The sequence below is a fragment of the Lepidochelys kempii genome, chromosome 12 (genome assembly GCF_965140285.1).
Source record: "Lepidochelys kempii isolate rLepKem1 chromosome 12, rLepKem1.hap1, whole genome shotgun sequence".
Lineage (NCBI taxonomy): Eukaryota > Metazoa > Chordata > Testudines > Cheloniidae > Lepidochelys > Lepidochelys kempii.
Genome location: NC_136391.1, coordinates 5,368,924 through 5,381,518, shown reverse-complemented (window position 1 = coordinate 5,381,518; position 12,595 = coordinate 5,368,924). Strand labels below are relative to the sequence as shown.

The following is a 12,595-nucleotide window of genomic DNA, read 5'->3' as shown; positions in this document are numbered from 1 at the left end:
TCTTCCCCCAAAATATCCCCCGCAAGCCCTACACCCCCTTTCCTGGGGAGGGCTTGATAAGAATCCTCATCAATTTGTACAGGTGAACACAGACCCAAACCCTTGGATCTTAAAAACAATGAAAAATCAATCAGGTTTTTAAAAGAAGAATTTTAATTAAAGAAAAGGTAAAAGAACCACCTCTGTAAAATCAGGATGGAAAATACCTTATAGGGTAATGAGATTCAAAACTTAGAGAATCCCTCTAGGCAAAACTTTAAGTTACAAAAAGACAAAAACAGGAATCTACATTCCATTCAGCACAGGTTATTTTACCAGCCATTAAAGAAAAGGAAATTTAACACATTTCTAGCTAGATTACTTACTAACTTAACAGGAGTTCTGAGGCTGCATTCCAGATCCGTTCCCGGCAAAAGCATCACACAGACAGACCAAACCCTTTGTTCCCCCCACTCCAGATTTGAAACAAACAATCTTGTCCCCTCATTGGCCATTTTGGGTCAGGTGCCAGCGGGGTTACCTTAGCTTCTTAACCCTTTACGGGTGAAAGGGTTTTGCCTCTGGCCAGGAGGGATTTTATAGCACTGTATACAGAAAGGTGGTTACCCTTCTCTTTATATTTATGACACGCCCCACAAATTGCAGATAGGGTGAAACACTGGCTGTGATTTCTTCCTGGAGCTCTAGGAGAAAACAGAGTTAATAAGACACATGCATCTCTAAATATACTTCTAACTGTATAAAGACTAACAATATTTCCCACATCTCAAGGACGATTTGGACCAGTTGATTCTGGGAAACTTTCATGGGAGAGTGCATCAGCCACTTTGTTAGAAGCTCCTGAGACGTATTGTATGTCGAAATCAAAATCCTGGAGAGCTAAACTCCATCGAATAAGTTTATTATTTCCCTTGGCAACATGAAGCCACTTAAGTGCAGCATGGTCGGTTTGCAGGTGGAAACACCGTCCCCAAACGTATGGGCGTAGCTTTTCCAGAGCGTAGACAATGGCATAACATTCCTTTTCACTGATTGACCAGTGGCTTTCCCTCTCAGACAGCTTCTTGCTGAGAAACACGACAGGGTAGAATTATTGATCCGGTCCTGCCTGCATTAAGATTGCTCCCATACCACGCTCGGATGCATCTGTGGTTACTAGGAACGGTTTGTCAAAGTCTGGGGCCCTTAGCACAGGGTCAGACATGAGTGTCGCTTTAAGCTGGTTAAAGGCCTTCTGACACTCTTCGGTCCCCTGAACGGCATTTGGCTGTTTCTTTTTGGTTAGGTCTGTCAGTGGGGTGACAATTTGGCTGTATTGTGGTACAAATCACCTGTAATATCCGGCCAAGCCTAAGAAGGATTGGACCTGTTTCTTTGACTTTGGGCCAGGCCACTTTTGGATAGCATCCACTTTGGCCTGTAGGGGGTTGATAGTTCTTTGACCCACCTGCTGTCCAAAGTAAGTCACTCTGTTTAGGCCTATTAGACACTTCTTAGCCTTAGCAGTTAGTCCAGCCTCCCTTATGTGCTCGAAGACTTTTCGTAGAAATTCCAGGTGTTCTGCCCAGGAATCCGAAAATATGGCCATATCGTCAAGGTAGGTGACTGCATATTCTCCCAATCATAGAATAATAGAATATCAGGGTTGGAAGGGACCTCAGGAGGTCATCTAGTCCAACCCCCTGCTCAAAGCAGGACCAATCCCCAACTAAATCATCCCAGCCAGGGCTTTCTCAAGCCTGACCTTAAAAACTTCTAAGGAAGGAGATTCCACCACCTCCCTAGGTAACGCATTCCAGTGTTTCACCACCCTCCTAATATCCAACCTAAACCTCCCCCACTGTAATTTGAGACCATTAGTCCTCGTTCTATCATCTGCTAGGATGACCATCTACAAGTTTTTGGAAGGTGGCGGGTGCATTCCCCAGTCTGAAAGGGAGCACATTAAATTCATACAGCCCAACATGTGTGATGAAGGCCGACCTTTCCTTGGCGGATTCATCTAGCAGTACCTGCCAGTACCCCTTGGTTAAGTCCAAGGTTGAGATGAACTGGGCCCGTCCCAGTTTCTCTAATAGTTCATCTGTGCGTGGCACTGGATAGTTGTGTGGGTGTGTTACAGCATTTAGCTTACGGTAGTCCATGCAAAAACTCCCCATCTGGTTTGGGAACTAGAACCACTGGAGATGCCCACGCACTGCCAGAGGGGTGGATTACACCCATTTGTAGCCTTTTCTGGATCTCCCGTTCTATAGCAGTTTTAGCTTGAGGAGACACCTGGTAAGGTGGGGCTCTAATTGGGTGAGCATTACCTATGTCAAGGGACTGGTATGCCCGTTCAGTCAGTCCTGGGGTGGCTGAGAACGTTGGCGCGTAGCTAGTGCACAGCTCCTTGATCTGCTGTTGCTGCGTACGCCCAAGGGTCATGGAGAGGTTCACCTTTTCCACGCCACCAGCACTTTTCCCTGCGTAGTAGACATCTTCGGGCCACTCAGCGTCGTCTCCTCCCTGGGCTGTAAACTGACAAACCTTTAATTCTCTGGAATAAAAGGGCTTTAGAGAATTAATATGGTACACCTTAGGCTTTCGGTTGGAGATGGGGAATGCTAGGAGATAATTAACAGCTCCCAGGCGCTCCTGGCCTGTGAATGGCCCTTCCCACGATGATTCCATTTTACGGGCCTGGAGTGCCTTTAAGACCATGACCCCGTCCCCTACTTTGAAGGAACGCTCTCCGGCATGTTTATCATACCAGGCTTTTTGCTCTTTATGAGCATCCTGTAGGTTTTCTTTAGCAAGGGCTAGAGAGGTTCAGAGGGTATTTTGTAGGTTGGTTACAAAGTCCAGAATGTTAGTTCCTGGAGAAGGTGTAAATCCCTCCCATTGCTGCTTCACCAACTGTAATGGCCCCTTAACCTTGAGGCCATACACAAGTTAAAATGGTGAAAACCCTAAACTGGGATGTGGTACAGCTCTGTAGGCAAAGAGCAACTGCTGCAACACTAGGCCCCAATCATTGGGGTGCTCATTTACAAACGTACATATCATGGCCCCCAAAGTTCCATTAAACTTCTCAGACAGTCCATTTGTTTGATGATGGTAAGGAGTGGCAACCAAGTGATTCACCCCATGAGCTTCCCAAAGGCTTTCCATGGTTCCTGCCTGGAAATTAGTCCCTGCATCTGTAAGGATGTCGCAGGGCCAACCTACCCTGGCAAAAATGTCTGCTAGTGCCTGGCACGCACTTTTAGTGCTAGAGTTGCTTAGATCTACTGCTTCCGGCCATCGGGTGACAAAATCCATGAAAAATCAGTATGTACTGCTTTCCTCTGGGTGTCTTTTTCAGAAAAGGATCCAGAATATCCACAGCAACTCGCTGAAATGGAACTTCAATGATGGGGAGTGGCTGGAGAGGGGCTTTGACCTGGTCTTGGGGTTTTCCCACTCTTTGGCACACCTCACAAGACCGGACATGGGTAGAAACATCCTTGCCCATTCCCTCCCAGTGGAATGACTTTCCCAAATGGTCTTTGGTCCTGTTCACTCCAGCATGGCCACTAGGATAATCGTAGGCTAAGCTTAAGAGCTTTACCTGGTACTTAGTTGGAACTACCAACTGTCTCCGAGGATGCCAGTCTTCCTGGTGGACACCAGAAAGAGTTTCCTTGTATAAAAGTCCTCTTTCTACAACAAACCTGGATCGATTAGAAGAGCTGAGAGGCAGTGGGTTGCTCCGTGCCGCCGTCCAAGCTCTCTGGAGGCTTTCATCTGCTTCCTGTTCGGTCTGGAACTGCTCCCTTGATGCTGGAGACATCAGTTCCTCATTGGATTGTGGACCTGGGCTTGGTCCCTCTGGAAGCGATGTAGGGGATGGGGCTGTTTCCGTGGACTGTGAACCGCTCTCCACTGGTGCACTATGTTGGGGTTCAGGCTCCGGCTGAGCCTCTTGTGTAGGGTTATCGGCTGCTGCTGGTGCAGGTTCGGTGGGGCCCTCTGGTGTTGGGGTTGCAAGTACTAGATTCAGTGCTGGCAATGGGTCTGGTGCTGGTTGTCCTGCCGGTTCCGGTTCTGGGACTGGCTCTGTCTGGGACTCTGGGACTTGATCCACTATTGCTGTTGCAGACGTTGGCATGGGGTCCGGGTCCATCACCCCGACCGAGTCCTAGTAGAAGTCTCCAGAACAGAGCTAGGCGTGACAGATTGCTTAGCCTGGCTGCGGGTGACCATTCCCACCTTCTTGGCTAGCTTTACATGATTGGTCAAGTCTTCCCCCAACAGCATGGGGATGGGATAATCATCATAGACCGCAAAAGTCCATGTTCCTGACCAGCCCTTGTACTGGACAGGCAACTTGGCTGTAGGCAAGTCGAAAGAGTTTGACGTGAAGGGTTGAATCGTCACCTGGACCACTGGGTAGATTAAATTGGGGTCCTCCATCCAAAGGAAGCATGGATAGCCAGCACTTGGGCTCTGGTGTCCCTCCACGCAGTGACCTTCTTCCCGCCCACACTCACAGTTTCCCTCCACTCTGAGGGTATCTAGGAGGCATCTGGGCCTGAGGACCTCTGGTGTGATTCTGGTGCAATGAATTGTCATCTGTTGGGGTTCTTGGGGCAGTTGGCCTTTACATGCCCCGGCACGTTACATTTAAAACATCGTCCAGCTGACGGGTCACTGGGGCGAGGTGGGTTGCTGGAGAACGGTGTGGCGGGACGATAAGGTGTCTGGAGCTTTCCTTGGGGTGTAGTTGGGGCCTTGGGCTGCCCCCGGTATAGGGTGTGGTCTGAGGGTGTCCCTTCTGGTATCTGCTCCAACTGCAACCAGGGTTGTTTCTCTCTCCTCCCATTTTGTTCTGGTTTGTCCCGCCTCTCTGGTGGTCTGGGACTGCTCGTATCGATCAGCATAAGCAGCAAGACTTTCTGCTGAGTCCGTTTTCTTATCCCATGAACACTGTTTTATATCCTCCTTGGACATATTCAGGAATTGCTCTTGAATCATTAAATCACACATTCCTTCAAAGCTAGTTACACCGCTTCCTTTGACCCATTTATCTAACATATTGTTCATCTGGTTTATAAGCGCCACATTATTTAGTTCAGGTCCTCTCTTAAGGGCTCTAAATTTTACTCAGTAAGTTTCAGGTGTAACTTGAAATTGCTTTAAAACCAAATCCTTGAATTTATTATAGTCAGAAGCCTCATCACTAGGCATCTTATTGAATATGTTCAGAGCTCTTCCAGTCAATTTTGCGACCAATTTGGTCACCTTGTGAGCTTCAGGAATTTTATGGAGTGTGCACAGTCTCTCAAAGGTGAGAAAATGTTCAGCAATATCACTGGATTCATCATACTGTGGACATAGTCGCTCCCATTTGTGGATTGTTGGGTAAGGATTGTTAGGGTTATTCAATATATTCTGCTGAGCCTTTGCCTTCTCCATCTCCAGTGCATGCTTCCTCTTTTTCCTTCTCCTCCAGTTCTTTTTCCTTTGCCTCCATTTCTCTCCGGTGGGCAGCCTCCCTTTCTTTTTCTTTGGCTGCTTGTACATCCGTCTCCATCTGTCTGAGTTCTACCCATCTTTCATGTTCCTTTTGTTTTTCCTCAGCCCCAAATCTGGCTAATTCCAGCTTCTGTTGATTATTGCTTTCTGTCATTCTAACCTCTCTGTTTTTAAGCTAGCTATACCTGAGAGTTAGGAAGAAAAAAAAAACGTGGCTTGTAAAATTTTGCTGTGCTGTAACCTGATACCTATTTCCTCTGATGGCTGTTCTCAGCCTACAGAAAAATCCTTTTGTTATGCCTGCTGCTCTGTCCCCCAGGCAGAGACATAGAATCTACAGCTGCAATCACCTTTTACAAAACCCTTTAAAATCCTGCTGTGCTTCTGGTTCAAAACGATCTCAAAATGATCCCACCGCTCTGCCACCATGTCAAGGTTCCTTCCCCACTCTGAACTCTAGGGTACAGATGTGGGGACCTGCACGAAAGACCCCCTAAGCTTATTCTTACCAGCTTAGGTTAAAAACTTCCCCAAGGTACAAACTTTGCCTTGTCCTTGACCCCTATGGTGCCACCACCAAGTGCTTAAACAAAGAACAGGGAAGGAGCCCACTTGGAGATGTCTTCCCCCAAAATATCCCCCCAAGCCCTACACCCCCTTTCCTGGGGAGGGCTTGATAAGAATCCTCACCAATTTGTATAGGTGAACACAGACCCAAACCCTTGGATCTTAAGAACAATGAAAAAGCAATCAGGTTCTTAAAAGAGGAATTTTAATAGAAGTAAAAGTAAAAGAATCACCTCTGTAAGCCTCGAGGCCCTATTGCCTAGACTGTAGAGTATAGGCTAGAATATATTTTGATGTTCATATTCCTTACAAGGTAATCAGATTCAAAACATAGAGAATCCCTCTAGGCAAAACCTTAAGTTACAAAAAGACACAAAAACAGGAATCTACATTCCCTCCAGCACAGCTTATTTTACCAGCCATTTGAAAGAATCTTGTCCCCTCATTGTCCATTTTGGGTCAGGTGCCAGTGAGGTTACCTTAGCTTCTTAACCCTTTACAGGTGAAAGGGTTTTGCCTCTGGCCAGGAGGGATTTTATAGCACTGTATACAGAAAGGTGGTTACCCTTCCCTTTATATCTATGACAAGCTCCAAGCAAGCGTTGTTGTTTTCATCTAAACCACCACCACCCACAAAGGAAAAGTTCAGGAGCATGCGGAGATCTTTCCACAGGGGGTGTGACGTTGTCCTAACCAGCCCTTGTCTCCCCATGGATGGGCAGAACGGCTCAGCCCTTGGCCCCAGAAAGGGTGCTGAGGTGCAAGGCAGCTCTCGGGCCAGGAAGGGGACAAAGGAAGCCAGGCATGCGAGATCCAGAGCCCGGGGGTGGGGGGGGCACACAGCGGCTGAGTAGGGAAGAGGGCTCAGGACCTGGCTGCCTGGGGAGCTGCCTCAGGGCAGGTAGGGCCCGAGTGAGGCACAGGCTGGGACACACCTCAGGAGAAGCAGCATATTTGTCGGAAGTCCCAAGCCACTGCCATGCCCTAGGTGAGGGGCTCACACTGGTTAACCCTCAAGCCAAGGCAGCCATCTTGTCCTGGCCCCATGACCAGATGTCAGCACATCCTCTGCTCCTGCCTCTCTCCTCTGCCTGCAAACTGATCCCAAACCCAGTCAGCACCGGGGCTGCCCCATAGCAACGTCCCTGCTGAGGGCATAAAAGCTCCTCCTCACAAGCCATTGGGCTGTCCAGGGGCGCTCTCTCCTGGACATGCAAAACAAACCAGACTGCACGCTAGACTCTCCCCCTGCCCCTGTCCTGGGGTAACTCAATCCAACGCCACCCTGGCCCACAAAGACGACTCCATAGAGCAAAACAACTCAGACCTTTCACACTTCCAGATAACACTGGTGGCCAAGCAGCCAACTTCCCTCGACACTTGGAAAGGTGAATTCTCTCACCCAATTCAGCCAGCTGGCCCCAAGCCTCTTGGGAAAAGCTCAGGAGTTTGCACGCACCTTGCGTTTAAAGGAGTCTCAGACTTGCATGGGAAGGGCATGAAGCAGAAGGCACTGGGGTGGAGAGTGGCCACATGCCCTAGGGAAAGCAACCAGGAGATGACTGGTCTTCAGAACTCTCATTTGGGCCAGGCTACAGCACTGTGCCCAGACAACACAGCAACGGGAGCATGAGGGAGCAGACGGTGGGAGGGTGGTTCAGGGAGATGATTCCAAGGGCAGAAGAGACCATTGTGATCATCTAGTCTGTCGTCATGTATAGCACAGGCCAGAGACCTGCCCAAAAATCATCCCTAGAACAGCCCATCTTGATTGAAAAATTGGCACCGATAGAGAATTCACCACAACCCTTGCTAAGTTGTTCCAATGGTGAATTATTCTCACCGTTAAAAATTTACATGTTCTTTCCAGTCTGAATTTGTCTAGTTTCAACTTCCAGCCATTGGCTCGTGTTAGACTCTCTGCTGGACAGAAGACCCATTATTAACTATTGGTTCCCCGTGTAGTTACTTACAAACTGGGATCAAGTCAGCCCTCCACTTTTCTTTGTTAAGCTAGATAGATTGAGCTCCTTGACTACCACAACAAGGCAGGTTTCTGATCCTTTAATCAATCTCGTGGCTCTTCTCTGACCCCTCTCCAATTTATCAACATCCTTCTTCAGTGGTTTGGCACCAGAACGGGACACAGAATTCTAGCAGTGGTTGCACCAGTGCCAAACACAGAGGTAAAATAACCTCCCTGTTCCCACTCAGCCATCCCATTTATCCATCCCAGGGTCGCATTAGTCCTTTCGGCCACAGGGTCACACTGGGAGCTCACGTTCAGCTGATTATCCACCACGACCCCCAAATGTTTTTCAAAGTCACTGCTTCTCAGGATAGACTTCCCCATTCTGTAAGTATAGCTACATTCTTTGTTCCTAAATGTATACATTTACATTTAGCCATATTAAAAACACACGTTGTTTGCTTGCATCCAGCTTATCAAGCAATCCACATCTCTCTGTATCAGCGACCTGTCCTCTTCATTATTTACCATATCCCCAATTTTTAGATCATCTGCAAATTTTATCAGTGCTGATTTTATGTTTTCTTCCAGTTCATTAATAAACATTTTAAATAGCATAGGGCTAAGAACTGGTCTCTTAAGGACCCTCCTAGAAACACACCACTTGATGATGATTCCCCATTTACAATTACATTTTGAGACCTTTCAGTCAGCCATCTTTTAATACATTTAATGTGGGCCATGTTAATTTTATGTTGCTCTAGTTTTTTAATCTAAAATCCCTTTGTTTCCCTTATCAATTTTCTATAATTCCAAGCTTCTGACTTATACTCATTATCAGCTTCCCTTTTCTTGCATTTGTTATATACGATTTCTTTTTCTTTTCTTCATAGCGGTCTTCACTTCCCCTCTGAACCAGGTCAGTTTAAAGAATATGGTCTTATTCCTCGATTGGGGCTTTGGGGGCATCTAGCAAAGCGTTCTTAAACCACTCCCAACGATCATGGACATTTTTTTCTGATTAAATTCTTCCTCTCAGCTGATTGGGCTCACAAATTGTTTTCGGCCCTGTAATTTGAGCTTTTTAAAGCACCAAGTATATATCACTCATCTGGACTTTATTCTATTTGTGCATTATAAATGTGATCAAATCATGGTCACATGTACCTAAGCTCCCATTCGTTTTTAGTTCTGTGATCAGTTTCTCTTTATCTGTCAAGAAGTAGTCTACTACAGAATTCCCCCATGTTGGATGCAACACTTGGAGAGTTAGGAAATTGTCATCTAGAATATTTAGAAATTCCAAGGATATTTTACTACTAGCAGCATGAGACCTCCAGCGTGCATCACTCAGATTGAAGTGGTCCATGATCATGCAGCGTCTTTTCCTAACGTTGTAAATAGGTGCGTAAGGAGCCGGTCATCCTGTTCCCTAGCGTGATATTGGGCATCTGCAGCAGACGCCAAATACCCCATCTTGTGCTTTATCTGTTCGGACATTGATCTGTAAGCATTCAAGATCATTTTCTTCTGAGTTATCAGTGACTCTGAAACAGGTAATGCCATTTTGGAGACAGAGTGCCACTCCCCTTCCCCTTTGCGCACTTGATTCTTCCACTGATTTGAATATTCCCAACATGGGACTCATCCCCCGAGGTTTTAGTGGTACCAACTAGATCACAGTTATGCTAGTAAGATTCCAATTCCTCTTGTCTGTCATCCTGGCTCCCAGCATCGGTGGAAAGGGAGAAAAACAACACACAAAGAAACCTGAATACAACCATTCCAGTAGGAGGCAGAAGCAGGCAATGGTAACGTCAGGGATTTGTGCGTGTTCATGAGCTGGGAGGCCAGGAGACCCCCTCGCACACACACAAGTTATGTTCCAACTCACATGACCATTGCTGAACGAATTATGACATGCCATTTGCCACAGTCTGCATCTTTGAGATGTTCCCCATGTCAGGAACCTCGCAGGTAAGTTACCTTGTCCAGCAGAGTGCCAGAGTAGGAGAAGCTGCCCAAGACTCTCCCTGCCCCTTAATCCTGCCCTCCTCCCTAACTCTGGCCAGGAACGGCCGCCTGACAAACGTGGTATTTTTATTTGTATTTTTAATATGCTTACCAGGAATAAGACCTCCTGAATGTTCAACAAATAATCCACCCGTAATAAGATCTACTTATCGCCACGCAAAGCAATCTTCCCACACACCAGCCCTGCAGCCTCTCCGGCCTCCTGCATTACGCAGCCCCTTCAGTAGGGCAAAGCAAGCCCGACGTCCCTCTCAAAGCAGGGAGAATGCCCTCAGGAGTGGACATTCCCACTGTGGGAACAACAAAGTCCGTCTTCTTCCTGGGCCAAACTTTACAAAGAGAGCCTCCAGCAACTAAACTCTGGCCTTTTAGCGGGCCGTTTCCTACAAGCCTCCTCTGGGAATAGGAGATGGGCCATCGGGGTTAAAGGGACCTGTGAAGGAGGTTTGGGCCCTTTCCCTCCCTCTCTGGATAAAGAAGGCCCCGAAATAAACACGAAATAACGGATAGAGGCCAGGTGCACACAGTTCTGTCTTTTTACATTTCCCCCCCTCCCTGTTTTCCCTGGAGAAGTGGAAGGCGCAGTCATAAATACCAAGGAAGGGAAACCAGGTTCATTGAGAGGGGAAGGGGTTTTTCATTCAGTCTGTTTGGAGCTTCTTGTTCTGGTTAAAGTTCATTTAATGCCAATCCCCAGCCAACATTTAGGAGAAAAGCTCCTTGGTTAAAGCCACAACCTCATGCTGCCCTTTCAGCGAAGGGCTAAGAAAGCTCCTTGTCCAGCCCTCCAAGGCAAGTCAGGTTGCCTCTAAATGTGATTTTAGCCATGTCAGTTCCAGGATATTAGAGACAAGGTGAGGGAGGTAATCGCTCTTATTGGACCAACCTCTGTTAGCGTAGCTCCAAAGCTTGTCTGTCTCTCTCATCCACTGAAATTGGTCCAATAAAAGACAGTACCTCGCCCACCTTGTCTCTAAGGCAGGACAAATAACCCATCAAATATCAGCCTTTATTTCTCCATCAGAAAGCAGCAGAAAGGGACAAGGCTAGGTTTCCCTGTCCAGGGTGCCTTGGAAAGGGGCCGCATCAGCCTAGCCTGGAAGCTCCTAGAGGGGCAGGGCAGGGGGAGGGATAGCTCAGTGGTTTGAGCATTGGCCTGCTAAACCCAGGGTTGTGAGTTCAATCCTTGAGGGGGCTGTTTAGGGATCTGGGCCAAAAATTGGGGCTTGGTCCTGCTTTGAGCAGGGGGTTGGACTAGATGACCTCCTGAGGTCCCTTCCAACCCTGAGAGTCTATGATTGTCCCTTTCCTACCTTTGGTGCAGCACCTAGCGCAATGGGGTGCTGACCTGTCGCGCCTCTGGGCTCTGCTGGCCTCAGAAGGGTAAAGCTACAAGAATCCCTCCTTTGTTCCGAAGCCCAAGGGGAAAGTGTGTTGTTACAAAGCAGGTTTCAATCCGGACACTGCAGCGCTGGGCTAGAGCGGCGGTTCTCAACCAGGGGTACACACACCCCTGGGGCGCTCAGCGGCCTTCCAGGGGGTGCATCAACTCATCTAGAGACTTGCCTGGTTTTACAACGGGCTGCATAAAAAGCACCAGCGAAGTCAGCACAATGGAAAATCTCAGGCAGGCAATGACTCGTTCATACTGCTCTGAATAGGATAGGCTGAACTGCAAGTACAATAGTTCTGTTCCCAGGGATTTATTTTAATAAGGACATGGTACAAAGGAGAGAGTCAGCCACTGGTCAGTAAGGGGGGCTGCCACACTTCTGTACTCTGATGTCTGATTGCCGAAACAAGTAGTTTTTAAGTGAGGTGAAGCTTGGGGGTAGGCAAGACAAATCAAACTCCCGAAAGTGTGGGGGGGTGTCGGGGGGGAGACAGGCGTCTGGAAAGGTTGAGAGCCACTGGGCTAGAGCATGAGATCCGGGCAGACAACCGCGGGGCCGCACACCACTGCCCCAGCTGGGAAAAACCCACCCAGGGACCCCGGGCAGCCTGGGGGACTGGGACCCCAGAGGGGGCGGACCATGCTGGGAGGCAGCATCAGACCAGGGTCACCCCCCGTGCCGGGGCGGGGGCCCCAGGGGAGCAGAGTGACCGGGAGGCCCCTGGTTTCTCCGGCGCTCAGAGCCGCCAGCTCCAGCGGGGAAGCCAGGAGAGTCCCCCGCTCGCAGCCCCCCAGCCCGGCCCGGCGACCCCGCGGGGAGACCCTGTGCGGGCGCTGCCCCGCAGGCCAGCCGTGTGCCCCCGGCAGCGGGCACCGCTCCCCCCAAGGGGTCCCCCCGGCCCGCCCAGCCCAGCCCTGCTGCAGCTGCCCTCGGGCCCGGGGGCTCCCGGCTGCGCCCCGACTCCCAGCTTGAGCGGACCCCACCGCGGTCAGCCCAGCCCCAACGCCCGGGGGCCCCACGTGGCTGGCCCCAGCCCGCCGCCCGGCCGGGGACTCACCCACGTGCAGCAGCAGCATCGTCCCCAGCCAAGCGGGCAGCTTCCAGCGGCCGCTGCCCATGGTGCCCGGTGCCC

General features: G+C 49.2%; 1 protein-coding gene across 1 annotated transcript in view; it reads right to left on the bottom strand.

The window, feature by feature from the left end:
* The window catches only part of NRN1L (neuritin 1 like), a 33,896-nt gene extending 21,301 nt beyond the window's left edge, over window positions 1-12,595 (bottom strand). The window contains exon 1 of the mRNA XM_073308438.2: window positions 12,521-12,595. Within this exon, the coding sequence (XP_073164539.1) occupies window positions 12,521-12,581 (61 nt within the window). The 5' untranslated portion in view covers window positions 12,582-12,595. The remainder of the gene's footprint in view (window positions 1-12,520) is intronic.